This window comes from Chamaea fasciata, unplaced genomic scaffold (genome assembly GCF_029207755.1).
Source record: "Chamaea fasciata isolate MVZ Bird 193981 ecotype frontalis unplaced genomic scaffold, bChaFas1.0.hap1 SCAF_9, whole genome shotgun sequence".
Classification (NCBI taxonomy): domain Eukaryota; kingdom Metazoa; phylum Chordata; class Aves; order Passeriformes; family Sylviidae; genus Chamaea; species Chamaea fasciata.
This window is the reverse complement of record NW_027094094.1, coordinates 4,330,217-4,349,210: the sequence shown is the minus strand read 5'-3', so window position 1 is coordinate 4,349,210 and position 18,994 is coordinate 4,330,217. Positions and strand designations below refer to the sequence as shown.

At 44.2% G+C, this 18,994-nt stretch overlaps 1 protein-coding gene across 2 annotated transcripts in view; it reads left to right on the top strand.

The window, feature by feature from the left end:
- HTRA1 (HtrA serine peptidase 1) overlaps positions 1–18,792 on the top strand; it is a 32,122-nt gene extending 13,330 nt beyond the window's left edge. For both annotated transcript variants that reach the window (XM_066190770.1, XM_066190771.1), the window contains exons 2-9: positions 1,949–2,048; positions 2,405–2,609; positions 11,650–11,844; positions 12,541–12,573; positions 13,761–13,875; positions 14,100–14,157; positions 15,558–15,653; positions 18,061–18,792. In XM_066190770.1, the coding sequence (XP_066046867.1) occupies positions 1,949–2,048; positions 2,405–2,609; positions 11,650–11,844; positions 12,541–12,573; positions 13,761–13,875; positions 14,100–14,157; positions 15,558–15,653; positions 18,061–18,229 (971 nt within the window). In that variant the 3' untranslated portion in view covers positions 18,230–18,792. The remainder of the gene's footprint in view (positions 1–1,948; positions 2,049–2,404; positions 2,610–11,649; positions 11,845–12,540; positions 12,574–13,760; positions 13,876–14,099; positions 14,158–15,557; positions 15,654–18,060) is intronic.
- The last annotated feature ends 202 nt before the right edge of the window (positions 18,793–18,994 follow it).

Here is an 18,994-nt window from a genome sequence, read left to right as displayed (position 1 = left end):
CCTGGAACACGTTCTCCCCTGGAGCAAACCAGTGTCTGCTTAGTGTTAAAAGCATTTTGTTCCCAAATCAGAGTTGTCTCCAGTGTGTACTCAATAATTTACATGGTTTTCCTCTCTGGTTTTTCCAATAGCAAAGGGCATTCAGGGTTTGGGTATTGCGATGGTTTTATGGGATAGTCCTTGGTCTCCCGTGATTCTGCAAATAAATCGTCCTCTTACACCGTCAAAGGCACTTAGGGCGCCCACAAGCTGCTTATTGCTTTAATCTCTGCATGGATTTAGAAGCCAAATGGCAAAGATGGATGGGAGCAGCGCACCACATTAATACTCCTCTCAAAGTCTGTTACAGGCTTGGCTTGTGCCTCCATAACATGAGATGGAGGCACCAGATAAAACTGAAACGAAAACAAAGGGTGCTTCTCCCCTCTGAAGGAATACAAAATAACTCTTTGAGGTGTTCCCAATTTGCATAGCTGCTTCCAGTTTTAAAAAAGAATGTTTTGCCCCTGAACTGCTTGAGAAGGAGAAGCTGTGTCAGAATTGTGAGTTTTTCCCAGGGATTTTTAGACATCTCTTGGTGCAGACAGGTTTTCTATTGGCCACAATGGGAGCTGGGTATCCAGTGGCTTTTGAAAATCCCACTGGCCCCCATTGAATACTCAGTGACCATGAGCTTTTGTTACAGCACTGCCCAGGAATGCAGAGCTCTGTGGTCCCATTGTGTTGTCATATCTATTTTATAGCCCTGGTGATGCCTTGGGAAAGCTGACCTGAAACTGAGACTGGACAGAGCTAGAGAGTAAAGTAGGGATTTATTGAAAGGCCTCCAGGATCCACCTTGGCCAGGACAGGGCCTGACTAGGGCTACACCCAAGATGGACCCAAAATGGTCACAAAATGGACAACCGGTCATAAGGTCTTACATTTTCATAAGTTTTGGTCCATTTGCATATTGGGGTTAATTATTCAATTACAGCTCCAGGTTGTGAGGTCCCATCCTTCTTGTTTTCTCTCTTCAGCCACCCTTGTTCGTGCTTTAGGGCCTGAAAGTTGTCCTTGCTCCTCAGCAGGAAAAGGATTTGTTTTGTGTACCGACTCTGTGAAGAGAGCTGACTGGCATTTAATATGAGGCTCAGAACTGCACCAAAGCAGCACAGAATCTGAAAATGTGAAAGCCAAAGCTTAAGGCATCACTGGGGTTGGCTCAGTGACTCCAGGGCAGGGCGGGATCCATCCCTCCATGGAGCTGACGGACCTCAGGGGGCAGCAGGAGGGATGTTTTGAGTGGTTGTGTGGAGAGAGTGGAAGGTGTTTCCACGTGTAGGTGCTGCTGGGTCAGGCTGTGTGGGGACACTGGTGGGAAAGGAAGCCCAACCTTGTACCCAAGTTAAACTTTCTCAGCAGCTGCTCAGGGCTTGCACTGGGGTCAGGACCTCAGTGTCCTCAGCGTTTCACAAATGCAGCAGCCTGAGACTTCAAAAACCTCCAGGAAGGCGTATTTTGGCAGAGGAACAGAGCTCGTTTGTTTAATCTGAGAAGACCATACAGGCTAAGTAGACCATCCAGAAAGGGAGAGCAGCACTGGAGGCATCTGAGTACAAAATCCCTTTCACAAAGGGAGAGTGGGTGGCGCAGACGGGGAATAAACCCCGAGCTCCTGCAGTGCCTCATCGCTGGGCACCACCGTGGGATGAACCCACACTGCCCCACGGCCCAGTGGGGTGCACTCCAGACCAGGAGGTTTCATGGATCATTTTCCCTAAGGATTAAGCGCTCCACCTCTGTGCAGAGAGGCAGGGAGGAAATCTAGGGCCAAGGGTCATGCTGCAGATGACTTTTAAGGAAGGGAAAGATACCCACTCAGAGCTTTTTTTAATTCAGGTGTTTTGTAATGACCCTCCTGCAGTCACTTGAGGAACTCATGACCTGTCCCCTGTTTCTATTTCAGGCCAAGAACATCCGAACAGCCTGAGGCACAAATACAACTTTATTGCAGATGTGGTGGAGAAGATCGCTCCTGCTGTGGTTCACATTGAATTATTTCGCAAGTAAACAAGATGCCCAGTCTTGATTTTTTTTTTTATTTTAAATTCTTGAAAACAGCTGCCAGCGTGACAGAAATGTTGATTGATGATATGAAATAGCAAAGAGATTTTGAGATAATAAATATTTGTCATGCTTAAGAATCGAGGATAATTTAGGAGTCATGGAAAAAAAAATAGCTTAACTAATGGGTCTGCTTTATCTTTCATATGTCCTTTATTTATTACTTCTTAATAAGAGTAAGAGCAGACATCTTAAAACATTAAAACTCACCAAACTCCTTGTCATTTGGAATGATTTGTGAACTTTCAGCTTTTTTTTTTTTTTCAGCAATAAGCATTTTGTTTCTCTTATCTTTTAGACTTCCTTTTTCCAAGAGGGAGGTTCCTGTTGCCAGTGGCTCAGGGTTCATTGTCTCTGAAGATGGGCTGATAGTGACCAACGCCCACGTGGTCACCAACAAGAACAGGGTGAAGGTGGAGCTGAAGAACGGGGAGACCTACGAAGCCAAAATTAAAGATGTTGATGAAAAATCAGACATTGCACTAATTAAAATAGATTCTCAGGTGAGTCGTTAAAGCGAGAAACATTTCATTCCTCTGATTTAACATCCTCCTTTCCAAAAAGTCTCACTGATTTTCAGGTTTGAAGGAAAAAACAAATTGTTTATTGGGCTGAGTTGTTGAGAATACATGAACTAGGTGGATACACGTTTTTAAGAGCAGAGTTTGTCACCTCTCAGTGTAGTGAAAGTATTACATAGCACTTTTTTATGCATCTTCAAAATAAAAACGGCACCCCTGTTTGCTGGCCGGTTTGCACACACTTTATCTGATACAAGTCTGTCTCAGAGAAGAAATGGAGGCGTTCTGCTTGTGCTGCTCTGTCTTGAGTGCCTATATTGATGTCACAAATGGCTTTTAGAGGATACATTTGCCCCTCGCTGATGTAGATACTAAAATGGAAAATATCTTTGGGAACATCTTGAACGTGGAAATTAAAGCCAGCTTGGAAAGATGCTCTTACACTGCAAGTGGTTTCCTGAGCAGCTTCCCATCTATGATCTTCCTCCATATCAAATGTTCCTCTGTCAGCGTTATTGTGCCTCCTGCCACAGCAGAAAAGCTTCCAGGGGGTTCTGCACACGTAGCAAGTGGAATATTGTGTGAAAATGCTGCGTAATGGAGATGCAGTGAGCTGAACGCGGCTCTTTGGGGTGCTGCTGGTGCTGGCTCCCCTCGTTTGGTCTGTCAGTTAATGACCTCCACGTTTAGTGGGCAAGAATGCTTCATTTGAAACACATGGCTCAAAAATGTGTGGATCTGGCAGTGTTGTTGCAGTTCAGAGCTACTCCCCAGCGAGGTCAGAAGTGTTTGTGCCAGAGTTCATGACTGAGTCAGACGCCTAACGCAGAACTCTTGGATGACCCGAGATATGATGCTGCTCCCTTGCCACCTTTATCACTCAAAATCTTTTTCTTTTTTAAAAGCTTCTGAACAGCAACCAGGCAGAAAAACTGAACAGTACCAGCAATGTTTCTGCCATGTTGTTTTCTCTCTGTTCTCATGGTGTCACTTATTTTCTCATTTTTATCTTAAAATAAGCAAAAGCAGTAAGAAGCAAAGGGAAAGATCCCCAGCATGAGCACTGGCAGCATTAGGATGAACAGGATTGGGCAGGGAGTGAAGGGCAGCTGGAAAAGTGCTTTAAAATTGGAAGCACAGCGTGGTGGGGAGAAGGAGAGGACTTGGAGCAGCAGGAAGTTGAACTTCAGAGAAGAGAGGTAGTAGTCAGAGAGGAGATACTGAACTGATGTGATGGATCTGCTTGAGGAGTTAGGAAAAGAGCAGGCATGGGCTTGAATGATATTTGCTACCCTGAGGAAATGGCTCCTAGTTGCCCTGGGAAGCTGCTTGGAAAACAAGATGCAGATGAACTTGTGGTGGCAACCACTGCTCAGCAGGGCTGGGGTTGGCCTGACCTGCCCTTGGAAACATCTTATCAGCTGTACAAGCCAGTACCTTGGGTGGTGTCCTCCTCCCAGCCCCTCCCATTGCAGCTCAGGATAATTTTGAGAAGAGTGGGGGAAAATTTAAAGGGATGGGAGACCCAGATTCCCAGCCAGCTCTGGTGACATGGCACTGGGAAATCCCAGTCCAACGTGAGGCCTGAGGCAGCTCTGTTCACAGGGCAGGTGCTTCTTTGCATTTGAGAATTAAAAACAGCATTTTATGTGTTCACAAAAGAAGTTAAAATGGAAACATGGTCAGCTGAGAAATTGATTCTCACACTGAACTTTTGTGGGACATTTTCATACACCCTTTCAAGTTCAGTGTTTGAGCTTTCCTTTTTGTACTGTGATGCCTTGCAGTCATTCAGATGCATAAGACTTCTTAAAATCACAGGGGTAATAATTTGTTGAATTTGAAATGTATTTGCTGGCTGAAGAAGCCAACGGGATGGTACAAATGACTTCTTAAAAATCTGGATATGGCATGAAAACCATCCTTAAGAATTTTTCTGAAGCAAGAGACAAGTTCTTACAATGAAATAAATAATTTGAAAGTAACATCAAAGATGCAGAAGGGTTTTCTCTTCTTTTTTTTTTTTTTCATGGCATGTTAAGGCAGGATCTGAAGGGTGAAGAATGCTCTGTGGTTAGGAACAGAGCTGGGTTTGAAGTGTGGGATCAGGCTGGCAGCTGGTATTCCTAAAGCTGTTCAGATTTTGCAGCAGCCTGAATGCTGTTTTCCTCCAAGGTGTGAACATCTGGTCAGAGACATTACTAGAATTAATTTGGCTTTGCTGAGTGCAATAGGAAATGAAAGAGGGTGGTAGAATCTGGGCACCACCAGTAAGGGTGAACAGTTTCCCTGATTAAATTCTTCTCTGTGGAAAAACATCTTGCAGTCAGTGAGGAACAGAAACCTTGGAGCAGTTGTTCCAGTCCTAAAATGTGCTTGTTTTTACAGTCTATAAAAGAGAGCAACAGTGTTTCTCATGTCTGCGGTGACACAGAGCAGTTTGCTGGAGTGTTGAAAGCAGGAAGTAAGATTGGAATCAATGTGGTAGCCATGAATCCAACCTAAATATCCTTCCAAATGCAAGGAGGAGACCACATCACTAGAAAGGAGCAGTGCAGTTGCAGACAATTTGGATATGAACATGCAAAATTTATAAGACTTCCCTAGAAAAAAATGTTTTCTGGCAGCACAGGCAGAGACTGGTGAAATAAATAATCTGTCCTGCGTGGCACGTGTGATACTGCAGCGAGTGTGAAATCCATCAAAACTCTTGCACAACACTCCAAAGGGAGCAGATGCTTTTCTGCTGGCAGAGCTGGATTGTGGGATTCATCTCAAGGCAAATAACTACCTTGTTAAATCAGAATGTGTGATACAGCTGCTGAAAAATAAACACCAGCAGGAGGGGAGGAAATTTCAGGGTGGTTTCATGGACAACATCAGGGTGAACAGGGGGCAGAATTACAAAAGAACCCAGCCCAAATGGAAACTGGAAGCCCCAGGTAGTGGAAGGTGGAGGTGGTTTTTGCCTGGAGACCCTTTTCAGCCCTGGAAATCGAGCTCTGTCCACAAAAAGTGACACTGAAGGGAGGAGCAGGGTGACTGGCTTCATTTTCAGGTGTTTCTTCTTTCTACATGCTTAAAAACCAGCCATGAGACACTGACCCTGAAATCACACACAGAACACATGGCAAGTTCTGAAGATTTTTGCTCTTCAGTGTGGCCAGTTCCTGGTTCCTCTTCAAATCCCAGACAGGATTTGGCATCTGTGTGGTGCAGCAGCCGTGGGGTTGTGACCCATCTCTAATTTGTGGTGACATTTCAGCCCTTCAGCTGAAACCTTCAGCTTAAGGTTTCTCCTGCATCTTATTAATAAACACTTAGTCTGACACTTTTAAATCAACAAGACCTTCTGCCCTCGTTCCCCTGGTGGTTTCCTGAGGCAATGAACGTCTGTATCTTTGTGGTCGGAGGGGATTTGCTTTTTTGCCCTCGTGTGTACAAACTGGAGGAGGCAGGAAAGCAAACTTCCCTGTTTATCCATCGATGTTTTAATAGCCCACAGTCTGAAATAACAAACTACTTGGACACCAGATGTAAGTGGCTTTTCTAAAATGCTATTTCGCTTTGAAATCTGTGGCTGGGTAATACGTTGCTTCCTCTTGAGAGCCTGAGGAAGCCCACATATTGCTTCCAGAAGCCTCCAGGACCCATAGAAATGAAACAGCTTGTAAAAAGCTTGGGTCTTAACTCCTGTTTATTCATCAATTTGGGCAGCAGTGGTTTCCTGCCATCTTCAGGTTCTAGTAGCCCTCACTGTGGAGACAACGTGCTGGTCCAGCTTCCCATGCAGCAAAATACTCACGTCAGCAGGGCGAGTCTGCCAGCACCAGCACTTTTTAAAATTACTATTTTTATTTTATTTTATTTTATTGTAATTTCATTCGTATTTTGTTTTTTAGGGAGAACAGCGATCTCTTGCCAGGCAATTGAAAACCTGGTGACATATCAAAACAACACTTCATCCTTTTCTTCTTTTTTTTTTCTGTAAGCTTCCCATGCTCCATATTTAGATAAGCAGACTCAGTTTTGCTTTTCTAACTATAGATGAAATACTTTTGGAGGCTTGTAATTCGTTCAGCCTGGGTTTTTTGTTTTCTTTGCCTCTCTGTCAAGCAGTTTCTAGATTGTAGATGATATTCTATATTTTTCTGTGCTCATGACTGGTGTTTTTATTTTGCCATAACGTATTCTGAAAGTTGAATAGTTTCATTAGTCAGAACAGAAATGCAATTCCCAGGACAGTTACATGTTTTGCCTGAGTTACACTCGCAGCTGAATTAGTGTTCCATACCAGCATCTCTGCCTTTTCCACCTAAAAATAAAAAGCATGAAGGAGATCTGTCGCCGGTTAACACAAATTGAACTCAGAACTTTTGTCTCCTCTTCATCCGTTTATTGAACTGCAAAGTGCTTCCTGCAAATTCCTGACTTTCCATCCACAAATGAAGGGGATTACTGAACAGAGGAGGGATTTACTTGCTTTCTGTGCCAGCACAGAGACACATTCACTTATTTCATGGATGAAAAGGTTCAAACCAAAACACCTCCTGCTTATGGCCGTCTGTCTCTTGGTTTCCATTTCTCTCCGGCAGTGGCTGTGCCTGGTGGTGGTTTTGTGCTTCCTCCTCTTTTAGTTTTGGAGCTGTTTGGTCCAGATTTCACTTATTTTACCTGACTCAAGTTATGCTGTTAAAGGACACCAGGTGAACATCTGTGCTGGCCCTGCTGGGGCTGCACCTTGAACCCTGGGGTCAGTTTTGGGCCCTTCACTGCAAGAAGGACATGGAGGGGCGGGAGCGTTTCCAGGGCAGGGAAGAGAGCTGGGGAAGGGGCTGGAGCCCCAGGAGGGGCTGAGGGAGCTGGGAAAGGGGCTGAGCCTGGAGAAAAGGAGGCTCAGGGGGGACCCTGTGGCTCTGCACAAGTCCCTGATAGGAGGGGACAGCCGGGGGGGTCGGGCTCTGCTCCCAGGGAACAGGGACAGGAGGAGAGGGAACGGCCTCAGGCTGGCCCAGGGGAGGCTCAGGGTGGATATTGGGACAAATTTCTTCATGGAAGGGCAGTGTTGGAATCCCCATTCCTGTGGGGATTTAAAAGCCATGTGGATGCAGCACTTTGGGACATGGGTTAGTGGTGGCCTTGGCAGTGCTGGTTTAGTGGCTGGACTCAGTAATTTCAGAGATCTTTTCCAGCCTAAATGATTCCATGTTTCTCTGCGTCCCTCTGGCTCCTGGCTGATGATGCTGATCTCTACCTTTCCTCTCCTCTCGTGCCACAATAGCTGTGTCCTATTGTTAGATGGAGACATTTCTTGTGGTGGTGTGCAGCTCCCCATGTCGTGGGAGTTATGTTTATCCGGGGTTTGAGTCAAATCCATATATAAAAATGTCTGAGGGCCTTTGGGATGCCAAAAGCTTAAAATATTAACCCTAATTAATGGCTCCTTCTCTGGCTGGGTGTAAACAGTGAGTCATGTGCCACTTCGGGGTTTGCATGTTTAGTCCTATTTCTGTGTGCCTGCAGAATGCCTGCCTGCAGATTTGTTTTATTGAGTAAACAGGGACCCAGCAGAGCCCCAAGGCTTCATCAAAGGGAGAGTTAGAAAAGACAGGGGTAGAAAAGATATTCTGTGCTGCCCAAGGCCGTGCAGTGAGTCACTGGGAGAGCTGGCTTTGGGTGCTGGGTGTTCCTGGCTCCCTGCTGGTTGTGCTGCAAGGCATGGTCCTTTGCCTGGCACTTTTAATTAACTGCTGGGGCAAATCTGCAGTTAAAGTGGGAGAATCATGAGTTGGAGTGGTGCTTATGTCATCCTGAGGGCCATCAGACATTATGTAAAGATTGAAGAATGCACATTTATTAAATATAGTTAGTAAGGGCCCTAAACTCACACTCAGTTTCCCAGGATTCCTTAACTTCCTCGGGGTGAGCTTGCCAGTGGAATGTGCGAGGGCACAGAGAGGGTGTTCTGACACGATCCTGGGTACAGCTCTGCCAAAAGTGCCTTCCTGCCAGGGCTCCTCTTGGGGACTGCAGGAGGATGTTTTTCCCACTCCATCACAGGATTTTGATAGGTTTTATACTGGTTTCATTTCAGAATCACGTGTAGAACGTAAATAAATACTTGAGTTTGGTTTGGGTTATTTAATAAAGAAAAATTTAATACTGAGCGTGGCAATGTTTTGAGAGAACTCCCTCCAAATTTAAAGCTGTGACAACACATATATTCATAATAACCAATTCTTCATGGCATTGTTTTGTAGGGGCACTAGCACGTTTACATGCAGTGCTGTCAGTGTGTCAGCTCTGCCCCCCACCATGAAATCACAAGGAATAGAGGACACGTTCTCCAAAGCTGGATTTCATAATATGTGCAGGACAAGGAGTTTTTTTGCAATGGATTTTTGTTTCTAGCAAGGGAAAGGTTAGCCAGACTTTCCAGAAGGCATGTTGAATCACAGGGGTGACCTGCAGCCAATCCACACAGCATCAGAGTTTGAACTGCAGCCTGGCTAGTGTAGGCACAGCCCTGAAAACTCAGCACAATCAGAATTGTATTAGTCAGAGATCGTTCCTGTACTTTCTCTCTGCTGCCAGATGCAAGTTTGGCTTTGTGACTGTTGTTACAACTCAGGAATTTTGTATAAATCTTTTAACTTTGTCCACAGCCAGTGTTTTTATTTATTTTCCCTTTTCTCTGTTAATGAAACATAGAAAGTATTCTGTTTTCTTTTGTTTGTCTGTGTTGCATTTCCTGATAAACGTCCTCTTTCTCTGCAAAGAATCCACGTTCAGTGCACTGGGATACAAACAAAAAACACTTTTTGTCTTTTTATTTTTTTTTTTTTTTTAAGAAGGAGAAGCGGTGCCAAAAAAAAAGATGCTGGTTTTGACCAATGACATCTTGCAAACACGTGCTACGTAAGCTCAATAGCATCTGGTCAGAGGAGGAAGGGCCAGGGTGCTCTCTGGATCCAAGCATTACCCATCTGGGGCTGTTTGTGTTGCACACAGCGCAGCTGATCCTGGCTGCCTGATTCCCCTGTCCTGGACACATCCCTGGCAGTCAGGGCTGTGCCCTGGGATGCTGCTCCTGTTTCTCTGCAGTGCTGCATAAGTGATGGGGAGACTGGGCAGAGCTGCTGGATCCTTCCCAGAGCTAAACCACTGAGTTTATCTGTGACTGTGGCTCTGATAAGGGCTGTATTTTATCATTTTTATTAACTAGTAGGGCATTGCTGGTTGTGATAACTTTCCTCTGAAATGTAACTAGACATGGAAATGCTTTCTCCTTTCTGTGCTGCCTGTTCTGTTGCTCTTCCAGCTCACTCTGTTGAACAAGCAGTTGGTTTAATTATTTTCTTGCTATCTGGAGGCTGAAAGATAAGTTTCCATAAAGCATCTTACCCTGCCTGGGAGCTGGCAGTGAATTTTATTGAAACAATCTGCTCATCTGAGTAAAACTTCCCTGGTGGGATTGTAACAAAGCTGCATAAAGGATACACGAGACCAGTCTCGTTAAATATGAAAACCATAAGTTCTGTATTTGCAGTAGCATATAATGATAACTGATGCCACTGTTTTTTGCTTTCTAGTTTGCAGGCATTGTCTGTCTCTTGGGATATTTGAAATAAACTGTAGGTGAAAAATACACAGTGATGGGAATTTGGGTTAGTTCATAATAGTCAATTTTTGAGTTAAGTCTCAATACTGCTGGTAACAAAACCCCTTAAGAGCCAGCAAGGGGTTCCCAAATTAAACATGCAATACTTTCCCTTTTTGCCAAAACTTAAAATTTTGAAGTAGGTCAAGCTTGGAGGAAAGCTAGGTTCAAGTTAGCCTTGCCAAGCAAAAGATAAATGCCTCCAGAATTCTGTTTTGATTTTTGGGTTCAGTAACCTAATCCTCCAAATCCTTAAGTCTAAACCTGTATTTATACATGTCCAGTTTCATGGATGCTAGTAGAAATAGTGACATGATTAAACACATGGATAGTTAAATTACCTGGGGAGGGTCAGGATCATTCAGACAACAGATAAAACAAAAATATTTAAAAACATGTCGCATCACTGTAAGTGTAAAGATTGACTTTTAACAGTGTGAAGAAAGGGAGAAATGACAATGTGTGTTGTACAGGCAGGGGATGAATCAAAAAAAGTATTTATTTGAAGTATGACCTGTTTCAGAACACCCTTGCTTCATTGACAAGAGTGTGTGGATCCAACCTTCCCTCCCTTTTTTTATTTTTAATTGCTGTACAACGCAGTGTTTGCTGGATTTTAAGAATGTTTTAGTGGGAATGTCTTCAACTATGTGAGGATGTCAACTATTTAATATGTTTAGAGATAAGATCTTGAAAGGAGAGCATAGTGGTATCCTCTACTGTCATAACAGAAAAATCACATCAGGCCTTTAAATCCTAACATCTTCCGAGGAAAACATCACTGTATGTAGGAGGCAAAATAATTATTTAAAAGAGATACTTCATTAAGAGAAAGTAAGATGAAGCATTAGTTGGTGCCTTGTGAGAATATAAAATGCTTTTAACTGTACACAAGCATGTTAAAAACTCTTGGCCTGTTGCTTTCATGGTTCTTCAGTGTTCACTCTCAAACAATATCATATTTTTACTTCAGCAGCTGTTGGCTAATTATTTCAAGAAGTGTTGGAAGCGGCTCATTTCTACCATCATCAGATGTTTGCTTTGTACAGCAGAGCATAAATATTCCTTTGGTCTTCAATTGTTCTTGATTTATTGGGTACCTGTTGTGGAAAAAGTTCTCCAGTGTAAAGAGCCCACGCTGCAGTGCAGATGCTCACCAGGATGTTTCTGTACCAACCCACACAAAACACTCAAAGAAAACAGAACAAGCAAAATCCCTGAGGGACAAAAGCCTCTCTCTTTTCCTCTACCCTGTGAATGTATTCATCCTTCCGTAACATTTGTTCTGCCAGCGGAGCAGTGTCTTAACAGTTGTATTTTCTTCTCTCTCTTTTTCTTTTTTTGTTCTATTTTTATGTGCAGGGTAAATTGCCAGTTCTTCTGCTTGGTCAGTCTGCAGACCTGAGGCCAGGGGAGTTTGTGGTGGCCATTGGGAGTCCCTTTTCCCTGCAGAACACGGTGACCACGGGCATTGTCAGCACCACGCAGCGTGGGGGCAAGGAGCTGGGGCTCCGCAACTCCGACATGGACTACATCCAGACAGATGCCATCATCAATGTACGTCCCCTCTGAGCTCCTGCCTCCTGCCCTTACCTTTCTCCAGCACCTCCTCTGAAAATCCCTCCTGTGATGCCATTCTCAGGAGCAGGGAGCATTTCTCTCCCTGTAAACCTGGACATCTGCACGGCAGCAGCGCTTGGTTGTTTCTTAGAAACCCCTCCAAGGAACCACACCAGGCACAATATCTGCCTTCACTTCAAAATCCTTGCAGATTGCAAGGGAGGAGGCAATATTCTCTGGCTAATAAGTATCTTTTCGAAATCCATCTTGTTTTCTGAGAAAGAAGCCAAGCTTAGTTTAAGGATTCGAGTTTGTTTCTGCATTAAGACAAAACAATAGTTTCTGTACTTCAAATCTCGGCCTTTTAAGAAATCTTCACTAACAGCTCCCAGAGCTGTCCTGAAATCTTCTCAGTTTCTAGTGTGGCACTAAGAAAACAAAAGGAAAAACTTAGCTTTCTTAACTTATTCTGGCAGGAGAAGAAAAACTTAAGTATTTGCAAACTCAGCTAAAATGGGTGATGTTAAAATGTAGTTTATGGGTTTGGCTGTTTAGGACTGTTCTATTGCATGCATTTAATAGACAATGGAAACAGTACTACAGAAATATTTCAAAAATTTCTTTTATATGTTTGCTTGCAACAAATTAGGAGGTAAATATTAAAATGTGTTTTTAACTTGTGTTTATTTTCAGTATGGGAACTCTGGAGGACCCCTAGTAAATCTGGTAAGAGTTTCTCTAAGTGTGTTTACTGTCAAGCTTATTGCTTTTTAATTAAAAAAATAAAATAAAATTAAAAAAAAAAAAGAAAACAAAATACCCCACCCAAACCAAGAAAAAAGCAAACTCCCCCCACCAGATGTGATTTGGAGCTCTCAATATCTGGCTGACTACACAAAATTCACATGGTTCTTATGAATCAGTTGTCTGTGTTTATGTTGGCGAAAGGCTACATTTGGATTTCAATATTTAGGATGTTTATGGTTTGCATAGTTTCAGACAAGTGTAATGTTTTGGGTTTTTTTGCTCAAGCCTTGAGAAAAGGGAAAAAGTACATTTTGCAGTGAGGTGTTTGCCCTTGCTGTTTGCCCTGCAGCTGGCAATTCTTTTCTTTTGCACACTAAAACTCAGCTAAATATTTCCAAAATGTATCTACTCTTACATTTTGAATCACACACACACACACAAATTCCATACATTTTCAGGACATTAGGGTTGATTTGCCAATATTGTAGAATGGACTGAAGCAGGTTGCAAAACTGTGTGAGAGCTCTCAGGTCTCCTGGGGGTACATGGAGTGGAGTCCTCAGGAGGCACAGCACAGACTGAAACTCAGAACTACTCAGAGTTTCTGCCTTGGAGGAGATTTGGCAATTTTTTTTTCCACCTGATTCACAGCACACATTCAGTCACACTTAAACTTCACTTAAAAATACCTGTAGTAGGGCAGTTTTTGTCCGGGGTGAACCAGAAAGAGAAACTGCTGAGGTTTCAAAAGAGATGGCATCAGAGATGTTTCATCCAAAGCTCTTGGAGTTATATTGCCAGGAAAACTTTTGATTTTGGCAAACTATTTTTCTTTAAGTTATTATGTAATAGTGGCTCAGGAGCAGTCAGTGGTGGTGGCTGAAATAAACACAGACTAGCTGCAGAATGTGTTGCTCATCTGCTGCAAGCATGAGAATTGTCCAGTTTTGATCTCTTCTGCAGCAAAATGAATAATCACATTGGTTTTCCAAGATCCCTAAGTAATGTTTTATCAGTAGACTCAAAAAATCACACTTAAAACTTTTAGAAAATTGAAGACCTGCTACAAAATGTGAATTTGTCTTTGTGACTGCTTGGAAGAAATGATCTATTTCTCTTTGAGGTTAATAGTTGTTAATAATGGCTTTTTTTTTTTATTTCTGCAGGATGGTGAAGTCATTGGAATTAACACATTAAAAGTTACAGCAGGCATCTCGTTTGCTATCCCATCCGATAAAATAAAGAAGTTCCTAACTGAATCCCATGACAGACAAGCTAAAGGTACTGCACTTCACTGCTTTGAAAGAGGAAAACATGAAAATAACCTGGCCTAGTGGGTGGCATCACTGCCCAAGGCAGGGGGTTGGAAATAGGTGACCTTTAAGGTCACTTCCAACCCAAACCATCCTGTGATTCTGTGAAAACAGTGATAAACCAGAAAGCCAACAGCCTGCGAGGCTCTTTTGGTCAGGGCAACTGATCGAGACCCGTTTTCCTTTTTGTAGGCAAAGCTGTAACCAAAAAGAAATACATTGGCATCCGAATGATGTCCCTAACTCCCAGGTAAGTAACCGAGGTGGCTCCTCACCTTTCCAAGCGTGGTCTCTGCATGCTCTTGGATCCAGCTGATGATGTGCAGCAGCACCCAGGAGGTTTGGGCCAGCACCACGTGTCTGTCTCTGTGAGTGCTGGTGACAACTCACAGCCAGCCCTTGCCACCTTCTCCTCTGCGTCTGCCACGTGGTGGAACTCTCCTCTAGGCTCTCGTGTGAGCTAGTTCTTAAACAACTCCTGGCTTTTTCTTCTCCTTAATGCTTCAGAAGAGAATAGCTAGTGACTGTGACTTTGTCCTGGGGTTATATCCGTGTTGTTGTATGTTTTCATGGCTTACATCAGCTACGTGCGTACTCGCATTTCTATAAAATTATTTTCATTAAACAACTCACTTAATGTCAAATGAAGCTTTTGTGTGGACTTGCTTATTCATGCTCAGACCACAAGAGACTCAAGAGCAGGTAATGCCATGTCCTGTAAAAATAACCAGAAGTTTTCCCTTGTGCAGGACCCACAGGTAGAACAGAGCATTGAGGCACGTGGGGTTGGGGTTTTTTAGGTGTTCAGGATTGCAGGAGGTGATTCTGTCCCTCTAATCTGCTCTGGGGAGACCCCACCTGGAATTCTGCATCCAGCTCTGGGGTCCTCAGCACAGGAAGGTCATGGACCTGTTGGAGCCGGTCCAGAGGAGGCCCCGAGGATGATCAGAGGGGGATGAGCACCTCTCCCACGAGGAAAGGCTGAGAGAGTTGGGATTGTTCAGCCCGGAAAAGAGAAGTTTTGGGGTTCACCTAATTGTGACCTTCCAGTATCTGAAGGGAGCTTGAAAAAAAGTTGGAGAGGGACTATTTACAAAGGGCCTGGAGTGGCAGGACAAGGGGGAATGGCTTCAAACTGACAGAGAGATATTAGGAAGAAATTGTTCCCTGTGAGGGTGGGCAGGCCCTGGCACAGGGTGCCCAGGGAAGCTGTGGCTGCCCCTGGATCCCTGGAAGTGTCCAAGGCCAGGTTGGACACTGGGGCTTGGAGCAGCCTGGGACAGTGGAAGGTGTCCCTGCCCATGGCAGGGGGATGCACTGGATGGGATTTAAAGTCCCTTCCAACCCAAACCATCCTGTGATTCTATGATCTGCTAGTTCTAAAGCTTTGAAATGTTTTAACTCTGATTGTCTGTATCTATTGAAATGATTGCCTTAACCAGAAATAGATTATTAAAAGCTGTATGCATGCAAAAAGTGTAATGATTCCTGAAATATACATCTAAAGGGTTAAAATGAATGCTGAGCTGACACACCAATGTGTGTAAAACACCTCAGCTCGTGGTTATAAATTGACTTCAGTAAAATGCGTGGGGGGGTTTTTTCCTGTCTTGACAAAATATTTTTTTTTGCTATTTCTTCATTTTTCAGCAAAGCTAGAGAGCTGAAGGATCGCCATAAAGACTTCCCTGATGTTGTCTCTGGGGCCTATGTCATTGAAGTTATTCCAGAAACACCAGCTGAAGCGTAGGTTGAAGTATTTTTTTTCTCAAAACCACTGCCACTGACTTCAGGGGGTAAAGATGGAGACTGTTCCCTGCTTAACTGGCTTTTTCTTCATTATGCTAAATTAACAAGATTACCACCATCTGATTGCTATTAGGTTGCCTGCTGGAAATGGGTTTGTGGTTTTATTCTGGTCCCCGATGGGCAATACTGTAACTGTATCAGGATATTGCAGGGAAGCCCTGTCAGCCTTCCAGGCCCACAGGGCAGGGATTCAGGGGGTGTGAAAACTCCTTTTTCATTTTTCTCAGCAATTGCTTCCAAGGCATCTGTTGTAGCAATGCCAGTGCTGAATAAAGACTTTTGTTCCTGCACACTCCCCACGGCCCTGCTGGTCACTCTGCAGGAGAGTGAGTGAGAAGCTTTGGGTCCACCTTGGAAGAAATGTTCACCTCAGCACTGGCCAAACCCACCAGCTCCCCTGGCACACCTTGGGGCTGAAATCCCCTCTTGGCAGCAGACACTCTTCCGTGACAGAGCTTTGTCAGCAGTCACATTACTGGAAGAGCTTTTGCGCTTGGACAAATGATGATTTTTTTCTTCCTGTTACTCAGTATTTGCTCAGAAACTGCCCTGCTGGTTGGTACCAGGTCTGGCTGAAGCCTGGCAGCTGGGCTGTGGTCACTGGCTCTGGTCTGGCTGGCTTTTGCTGGAGACGCTTTCCTCTCGGGGTTTGCCTGATAGGAAACCACTCAGTAAACCAGGGCAGGAAATGGGAAACCTTATTCGTTTTCTGAAACTTGTGATCATTTAAGAGAGGAGTAAATCTTTGTGGCAACAAAGAGGCTTATGTGGCACCAAAGGCATGTAGGCAGAAAGCTGCTCGGGGCAGGCAGGCATACATTACCTCTTAGGAAGACTGCAAGGATGGTTGGATGGTGTCTTTTTGGGTGTCAGATCAACGGTGATAGCTGTCCAGTGTGCTCTCTGAACTCCTGCTGCGTCTGTAGACGATTCTTGTAGGCAGTGCTGGTCAGGCAGAGCACTGGTGAGTGTAATGTGAAAGAATGTGTAGGAATGATTTGGCTGCTTCAGTGTGGGGCTGGAGTTGCTGCCTTGGTGTTCAGGTTCAGTCTGAAGGTGCAGAAAAGTCATTTTGGGAATATGGGTAACAGCAGAAAGTGGGAGAGGGACTTTGGAGAGGGAGAAGAAATGTGAGGCAATGCAACCTTCTGATGTGAAGGCAGACCCAAATCTCAAGGTGCTCCATCCAAAGGCTGGCCTGGCAGTTAAAATGCAGCCCATGTTGGCTCTGTCCCCCCACTCCCAGTCCCCTGGCCCAGGGTTTTCCTTCTGCTGATGTCTCCAGCATGTGTTTTGTAGATGTGCTGGTGGGGCACTGGAGCAGAGCTGGAGTGACCCGTCCTGGCTGTGAGTCACATGGAGAGGCTGCATGAAAAACCATGGAATGACATCCTCCACGGACATGTTTAGAGCCATGCCTCTTGCAGGGGACCAGATTTGTTCCAAATGTTGGCCAAGGGCATCCTGCTCGCAGGAGACGCTCGTGTCAGGCGCCTTCTGTGGGTGGAAGAGGCCGATGAATGGTCTGTGGTTTTGTGAAGGATTATGCTTGTGAAGGGTTGAATCATGTCTGATCTGTCTTGGTATAATTTTTCCATAACTTGGAGCCAGATGGTTGTGCAAGACTGGGCAAGATGTTGTGGTCTGTGGCATCCCTCACCAGCCGTTTTTTGGTGCTGGCAGCAGCTCCAGCCAGCCTGGGGAGAGACGAGGCCTTGGTTCTGGCCTGTCTTGCTTTGAGTCAGGAAGGTTCAGGTTTTGAGGTCAGGAAAAGGGGTTTTGGCTGCTATGGGCAGCAGAGGAAGGACACACTTGATTTTTGGTGACCACCCTAGATAGCTACATGTGTTACTCTGCTCAGGTTTAAATCATGAAGGGTGGGTGAAGTGGCTGCCAGTAAGTTCTGTATGGAGAACAGGGACTGAAACTCCTCATTAGCACACAGTGCCACTCAGGTTGCCTCTCCATGGATTCAGGAGCAAAAGCTTGGGAAATCTCCCCTCTAAAATGAATCTGCCTTGCTGCAATTATTTTAGAAGAGGCATATCAACACCTAGGATCTTTATTGCAGAATTAACTGCTATTTGCAGTAGAGAATTCCTTTGAAGACAGTGAAACACGGGATTCATCAAACTTGTACATCCATCAGATCCTGAGGTTTCTGCACTTCATTGTAATCCTCACCGCTTCATAAATTCTGATTGCTTTCCTCATGCCTGCCATGTCTGCACAGACGCTGTTGGGTGGCAAATAGAAATAATCCAGCGATCTTTTTCTTTTCTTTTTCTTTCCCCTAAAAATAAAACTGCAATTCTAATAACACACTGCCGCTTTGTATTTTCAGTGGTGGCCTGAAGGACAACGATGTGATCATAAGCATCAATGGACAGTCGATAAGCTCAGCCAGTGATGTCAGTGACATCATTAAAAAGGACAGTACGTTGCACATGGTTGTGCGCAGGGGCAACGAAGACGTTATGTTAACAGTAGTTCCCGAAGAAATCGATCCCTAACCAGAAACATGAGCTGGATTTCATGTTTTCTTTTAACAGCAATGGACTGCTTATATTCTCTCTGTGCTGGTACAGGAAACGTTAGACTTCTGACCAACATTCTGCTTGTTCAGTGGATTAGTATTGGCCAACAGAATAACTTCTACTAGGTTTAAGGTGCAAAGTCAGTGTAATTTCACATACTCCAGATGATAATTTTTTTTTCCTTCTGTATTATGTATGCAATGTATTCTTTACTGGCTTTTTACATCCCCCGCTTAACGAGTCGACGTTTGCTCCCCTGTGTTGAGTAGATTTCCCCGTCATTTCCGCTAAGACTTAAACAAAACAAAACCCACGCACACAATGTGTGCTGTGGCATTCAGGTATTTATAGGTTAGCTGTGTTTTAACTGGAAATGCCATTGTAAAGGAGTACTTGGCTCAAAAGGAAACACAAATTGGGAAATAAAGTTTGGTTTATAAACACAAAAGGAATCCCAACCCAAATAACCTCCCAAGGATCCCGTGCAGGACTTTAATACTATGATATTTTCCTAGTGTTATTAAAAGAATTCAACAGTATTTCTTGTGAGTGACTCATTCTGCTTCCCCTTGTGGAGTGGTTTTCTTTGAGTGGCACATCTGCCTGGGAGGATGTCCCGGTGGTCTCCTTTTAATCATCATTTAATCACATGACTTATTTTTCAGTATGTGCCTTGTATTCGTGCATCCGTTCTCCTCAGCAGGGCTGGGTTGAATTTGTCACATTGCCTATGTCTTCCAG